At 40.4% G+C, this 7,213-nt stretch overlaps 1 protein-coding gene across 1 annotated transcript; it reads left to right on the top strand.

Moving 5' to 3' along the window:
- The first annotated feature begins 417 nt into the window (after positions 1–417).
- On the top strand, positions 418–4,742 carry LOC145391242 (uncharacterized). Its single transcript, XM_080265916.1, has 3 exons — positions 418–822; positions 1,197–1,439; positions 4,662–4,742. Exons 1-3 carry the CDS (start codon positions 418–420, stop codon positions 4,740–4,742), a joined length of 729 nt encoding a protein of 242 aa, XP_080122042.1.
- Positions 4,743–7,213: the final 2,471 nt, after the last annotated feature.

Here is a 7,213-nt window from a genome sequence, read left to right on the forward strand (position 1 = left end):
TCTTTGTGTGTTCAGTGTCAAAAGAAACGGAAAAGATGTACGACCAAGGGTGTTCCTGTTAAACCGATTTTGTCAAAGGACTTTGGCTTACGAGCTCAGGTGGATCTTGTTGACATGCAGTCTTGTGGCAAAGGAAAGTATAAGTGGATAATGGTGTATCAAGATCACCTAACAAAGTATTGCATATTGCGTCCCTTAACTTCAAAAAGGGCTGCTGAGGTTGCATTCCAACTAATGGACATATTTTTAATGTTTGGAGCACCTCAAATTCTTCAAAGCGATAATGGTAGTGAATTTACAGCATTAGTCATTTCGGAACTCAAACTTCTTTGGCCAGACTTGTTAATAGTTCATGGTAAACCAAGGCATCCGCAGAGTCAGGGATCAGTTGAATGCCTTAACTGTGATATAAAAGACATGCTAGTTTCATGGTCAGGTGATAATGATACAAGTAACTGGCCCATGGGACTGAAGTTTGTGCAGTTTCAAAAGAACACCAGTTACCATTCTGGGATCAAACAATCCCCATACAAAGCACTCTTCGGTGTTGAGGCCAGAGTAGGTCTACGCTCAACTGCACTTCCAGAGGAAGTTTTGAAGACAATGGTTACTGAAGATGATTTACTTGGAGCTTACACTTTCCCCTCGGACTCTGCTCATCCAGATGATTCACCTGAGTGCTCTGTTCGTCCAGTTGATCCACCTGAGTGCTCTGCTCATCCAGATGATTCACTTGAGTGCTCTGATCATCCCGATGATCCACCTGAGTGCTATGTTCATCCAGATGATTCAGTTGAGTGCTCTGTTCATCCAGATGATTCAGTTGAGTGCTCTGCTCATCCAGATGATCCACCTGAGTGCTCTGCTCATCCAGATGATTCACCCGAGTGCTCTACTCATCCAGTTGATTCATCGAAGGGCTCTACTCATCCAGATGATTCACCTGAGGGTTCTACTCACCGTGAGGACTTCGCTCATCCAGGTAGTGACGCTCACACACAGAAAAAAAAATGTAAAAAATATGTAACTGATAACTGATCTCATTAAGCTCATAACCACATGTCAAGTCTATCACCATTAATTAAATACTTATCTCTGTTATAAAGCTAAAAATCCATTGCTTTTATTCTTTTTTTGTTCATTCAGATGGTTTATCCGAGGGTTCTGCCTATCCAGACAATTCACCCTGTGACCAGAATCCTACAGGAAAACTTCATGTGCTCCAAGAAAACATAGCACCTCAACGGTCAAGAGCAGCTGCTGGTCAGTTAGCCCAAGCTGAACGCATGGTGAAACGTAATCGTTTAGATCATGCCCCTGGTAATCCCGGAGATAATGTGACAATTCCCATCCTGTTGGTTGATCGAGGTAAAGGTGATCCCCAAAATGTTATAGGTGTTATCTTAGATCGTAACAAAAATGACATGTATCGAATAGCCGTGAGAGAAGGAATCTTAAGGGACGCTACAGTAGAAGTCAGTTTGATATTTGTACCCAGCAACTATATAGCCTTGGTGACGTGAGTGCAGACAAGAAAACAGGACTTCGTCAGGCAGTACAGCAGTCATCTAGGTTTGGTGGTCAAGGTTATGCTAAGTGCAATTGTACTGTGAGTAAGAAACAATGTCAAACAAATCGCTGTAAATGTTATAAAGAAGGTCACAAGTGCAATAGTCGGTGCCACTCTAGTTTGACCTGTAAGGTAAAAACTGATTTAATGTCTTACTTTATTGTCATATTTTATTCTTTCATTGTTTTATTATCACATTATATTGTCACGCAGATTTTATTATCACATTCTATCGTCACGTAGGTTTTAGAAAATAAAATTTTACTCAAGAATACTGTTTGTTTGTCTATGTCAGTATATTACCCCATATTAGTCAATATGCCAAGAAAATCTATCAGAATTTTAGTCACTTTGTAAATTGTCTGCAATTTTTAGCTGATTTCTAAACTGACTGGGTGAACCAGGCAATTCACATATTGCCTGAAAAGTTCAGTCACTTTACAAATTGTCTGGATTTAGATACTGACTGTAACATATATAACATATAGGAGGGCAGGGGACGGCCAGCCTGCACCACGTGCTGCATCTAGGCAGCAACACCTACCATCAGATGAGGACGAAGACGAGGACGAGGAAGCAGTACATGGTGGCGTATTTTCCTGGCTGGGGAAGGAAAAGATATCGCCACGTGGGACTGGGACAGACGGCACATCGCGAGTGTTCCACAGGTATGTTCCTTCTATGTGTTCTGTGGCAGGAAGTAGTGGTGTGGGGATGGTCAGGGCAGCAGAAAGTGAAAGTGTTGGGGTGGGAAAGGGCAGACAGATTCGTGAAAGCGAGAGTGGTGTGGGGGAGGCAACACGTCCTCGTGGTGTTCGTGTTAGGCATGGTGTGAGTTAGCAGAAGGTGAAAGCACTTGTCTAACATGTAAAGGGGTAATATGTTATATTCGAAGTATTATAAAAGGTGAATAATTAGATTCTGAGTTGAAAAAATATTGACGGTACCTGAAGTCACGTGGTAGCACTATTGCTATGCTCATTCTTTTCGTAAAGCATGTACATCTATAAAAGCAATTGTATAACATGTAAAGGGGTAATATGTTATATTGAAAGTATTATAAAAGGTGAATAGTTAGATTTCGAGTGACCTGAACTCACGTGGTTACGCTATTGCTATGCTCATTCTTTTCATAAAGCACGTACATCTATAAAAGCAATTGTATAGTTACTGTAAAGTTAGTATGTAAGCTGAAAAATAGTCACACAACATACATTCAGTACGTAAATAAGCGCTAGGAAGAATTCTGTTCACGGTGTAAGATGAGTGGAAAATTCCCCAGTGGCTCCAAATTTAGCCACCAATTATGGGATAAGCTGTCTCCCGGTGGACCACCATCCCCCCTCGCTCTCTCTCTCTCTCTCTCTCTCTCTCTCTCTCTCTCTCTCTCTCTCTCTATATATATATATATATATATATATAAATATATATATATATATATATATATATATATATATATATATATATATATATATATATATTAGGATAAGGCTTACTGTAAATCGTGTACTACTGTGAAAGCAAATGTCTAACATGGAAAAGGCTAGAATGTAATGTGAGAAGTACTATAAAGGGGGAGAAAATAAATTCAGAGGTGAAAAAATAATGACATGTCATGATTTACCTACGTAAATTAGCGTTACTTCTATGCTAATTCTTTTCATAAAGCATGTACTTCTGTAAAAGCAATTGTCTAACATGTAAATGGGTAATATGTTATGTTATAAGTAATCAAAAAGGTGAAAAAATAGAATCTGAGTTGAAAAAAGCATGAAAGACCAAGTTGTCACTTGTTAAATAAGTGCTATTCTTATGCTAATTCCTTTCGTACAGCAAGTACATCTATAAAATTAATTGTATAACATGTAAGTGGGTTATATATTATGTTATAAGTAATCTAAAAGGTGAAAAAATAGAATCTGAGTTGAACAAAGCATGAAATAAAATGATCTCACTTGGTAAATAAGCGCTACTTTTATGCTAATTCTTGTCATAATGCCTCAAAATATGTACAAACAATTATGTAATGTTGAAAATGGTATGATGTTATTGTGGAAGTAATATGGAACATGAAAAAATACAATAGCTGATGAAATAACGATGTTTGCTACCATCGGTGACATAATTGACTGATTTCGCTAGGGTTGCACAATGGTACACTTGGGGACAGGTTTTCCTGCTACACCTCGCTATGAGCGAACGAATCCTGGCGTACCCTTACTGCACGGCGTGTACCTGTGTCTAGCCCCGCCCTCAAACCCCTACCTCCCTTGCCACCCCCACCATATGCTCACCAGCACACATCGTCGATCTGGATACCGAATTAGTTTGTTTCGATGCATAACCGATGATGTGAGTACGAAGGATGTTTTATAGGTATGGGAATGTCATACAGGTGTTGGATACATAATTGTGCTAAATGACTACATCGTCCATTCATGCAGTAACACCAATGAAGAAGAATCCACGAGCGCAGTTACTGAACTCCTTGAAGCAGTGCGTCAGTCATCACATTACCAATATAATGACAGTAACAGGTGCAGTAATGATGTTACCATACCAAAAATGCCTATCTATATTTTACACAGTAAGTACCCTGTAGTGAAGTACCACAACATAATCACATGAAGCTGGGTATTATCATATTCTGCTCGACACACAAACACCTGGGTTTCGGAGGTATTGTGGTCACTGTAGTAACTGAGAAGGCTTACACATCTACGCCACTCATGATGAATCGCAGAGAGAACAATCTGGAGCTGTGAGGTCGCATTGTCTCTTTACGTGACAATGGTCTCTCAGTATAAGCCATCGCTCGGGAAGTTGGTGTGTCCCCGACCACAGTTGCCAAGTGGATAAAGAGATGGGAGGCGAGTGGCAACTTAGCCGACATGGGTAAGCTGTGAAGTAATGCGACTGTGAAATGAAAACATATGTAGTTTTTTTTTTTTTTTTTGTTAACTAAAATGTAGCACATACTAATTTTGCTGTCAGTGGCTAATTACTACATTAATATTTGTAGGACTATAGAGATGAAAGTGTTCACTGGCATACTAAATGTCTAAGGATTTAAGTTTTATGTTCTTTCTAGCAAAGGCCAGGGGGTCCACGGAAAACAACCCCGGCAGAGGACGATATCATTGTCGCGGCGGCTGAAGTTGCCCTTGATTAACGCAATGGCCATTCGTGATGACCTTAGGTTGTTTCGGCGAGAACGGTACGGCGCAGACTTCACGGTGTGGGAATTCACCACAGAATTCCAGCGAATAAGGAACTGTTGACGGAGCAGCACAAGGCGGGAAGGCTTGCGTTTGCTCAACGTTACGTTGAAAAGGACATGGAGTTTTGGGGCCGCATCATCTTTACTGATAAGAAATGTTTCTCTTCCACTACACATGGCAGGATGCATTGTTGGCGGAGAAACAATACACGGTATGATATTCATAAACATTGTTAACGTAATTCTGCATTACATTCTAGTTTAATTCCGTGTTCATTCGTTATTACTACCTTGTGGAAGTGATGCACATATTGTTAAAGACCAAGGCATATATACTGTTCTTACAGTAGTTAACAATAAATGTGACTTTGACGTTCATAACACGTGCATCATAAAATATACTGCTTTATCAGTAAAGAAACAAACGTGTTTTCTCATTCAGATACGACCCCCTCAACATCGTTGAGGTGGCTCGATCCGGTGACGTCACCTGTAATGTGTGGGGCTGGGTGTCGTTGCATGGCATGGGTGATGTGTTCCGCATTAAGGGGAGGTTTACAGCTGCAAATTATGTTGAGCTGTTGCAGACCTCCTTCTTGCCTTCTCTTAGACAGAGGAATTTCCCTTTCCCAGCGGGGCCTATGCTGTTCATGCATGACTGATGTCCCATTCACATGGCTCGTGTTGTTCAAGAATGGTTTGAAGGACAGGATAACCTTCACCCTTGAATGGCCGAGCAAAGGGTCGGACATGAATGTGATTGAGCATGTGTGGGACCAAATGGTGAACACCTGGAAAATGGGGTAGGAGAGAACACCCCAGCAACTCATGCAGCACATCAACGCCCAGTGAGAATGAAACAAACGTAATCCTGAACAGATCCGCGTCATAGTAAATTCTTTACCTGAAAGACTGCATAATGTTATTGAAAGGCAAGGAGGGTGGTCTAGGTATTAGTAAAATACTGTATATGGCAATATTTGTTTTAGGTAAATAATTGCATTGCCATAAATATACTTTCTTACCTCTAGTGATCACTGATATTCTTCTTTCTGTATTAAACTTAATGTGTACAAAAGCGTGTTATCAGGGTGGTGAAGGTATTGGTGGAATGTGTAAATATTTTTATGGGAATATGTTCTTTACCTAAACATTTACTTATTTTTATCACCTCTATTCGTCACTGACTATATTTTGTTTGTAATAAATTTAAATGACAAAAAGTGTTGTTATATCCACGATTCCTTTCACATATAAATCGATAGGTCCTTCTTACTAACAGTTTTCCAAGATAATCGCATATGCTAATAACTGTATTAACATTATTATAACCCACGCCCCAAGTGTCTTGTGTGTACTGTGGCGTCTGTGTGGACTGTGGAGCTAAATACAAGAGTAACTTAGCTTCATGTATAATTATTTCCTCCATTCTAGGATACATTAATAGAGGTTAATTATATACTGAATGAATGACATAAGTATATAATGTTATACTAACATCATTACTGCACCTGTTACTGTCATTATATTGGTAATGTGATGACTGACGCACTGCTTCAAGGAGCTCGGTAACTGCGCTCGTGGATTCTTCTTCATTGGTGTTACTGCATGAATGGACGATGTAGTCATTTAGCACAATTATGTATCCAACACCTGTATGACATTCCCATACCTATAAAAACATCCTTCGTACTCACATCATCGGTTATGCATCGAAACAAACTAATTCGGTATCCAGATCGACGATGTGTGCTGATGAGCATATGGTGGGGGTGGCGAGGGAGGCAGGGGTTTGAGGGCGGGGCTAGACACAGGTACACGCCGTGCAGTAAGGGTACGCCAGGATTCGTTCGCTCATAGTGAGGTGTAGCAGGAAAACCTGTCCCCAAGTGTACATACCTTATTTCTCATTTTTTTCTGTATAAAACCCAATATACTTCTGGTATACATATTTCCAACATATGAATACATGATAATAAATGTATACTGCATCAGTTCAGAGTACCCGTGCCACCATAGAAAACGTATGGCGAAAAGACTACTCATTGAGCGTGGCAGTACCTGTCAAACTTACATGCTCCAGGTAAGCCATTTCTGGACCCAAGGGACACCTTTCTTTGTGATTTTCCTTAGTTTCTGACCAAAAGCGAATGTTTGAGCAAAAAAAAAAAAAAAATGGTCAAAAAAAGCCAGGACTGGGGCGGACCAAAGCTCAGAAAACGTCGGGATTGGGCAGGTTAAGGGTTAAGCAAGACGGGCTTCAGGTCAGTACTTTGGTTGGGGGCTCAGTAAGATAGGCTTCAGGTCAGTGCTTTGGTCTGAGGCTAAAATTTCAGGTCAGTACCTTAACTGGGGTCTCGGGAAGAGATTTCAGGTCAAAATCTCGGTCACGGGCTCTGAAAGATACACTTCAGGCCAGAACA

Source organism: Coenobita brevimanus, chromosome 17 (assembly GCF_032717465.1).
Source record: "Coenobita brevimanus isolate Jiangsu-jjx chromosome 17, ASM3271746v2, whole genome shotgun sequence".
In the NCBI taxonomy this organism is placed as follows: domain Eukaryota; kingdom Metazoa; phylum Arthropoda; class Malacostraca; order Decapoda; family Coenobitidae; genus Coenobita; species Coenobita brevimanus.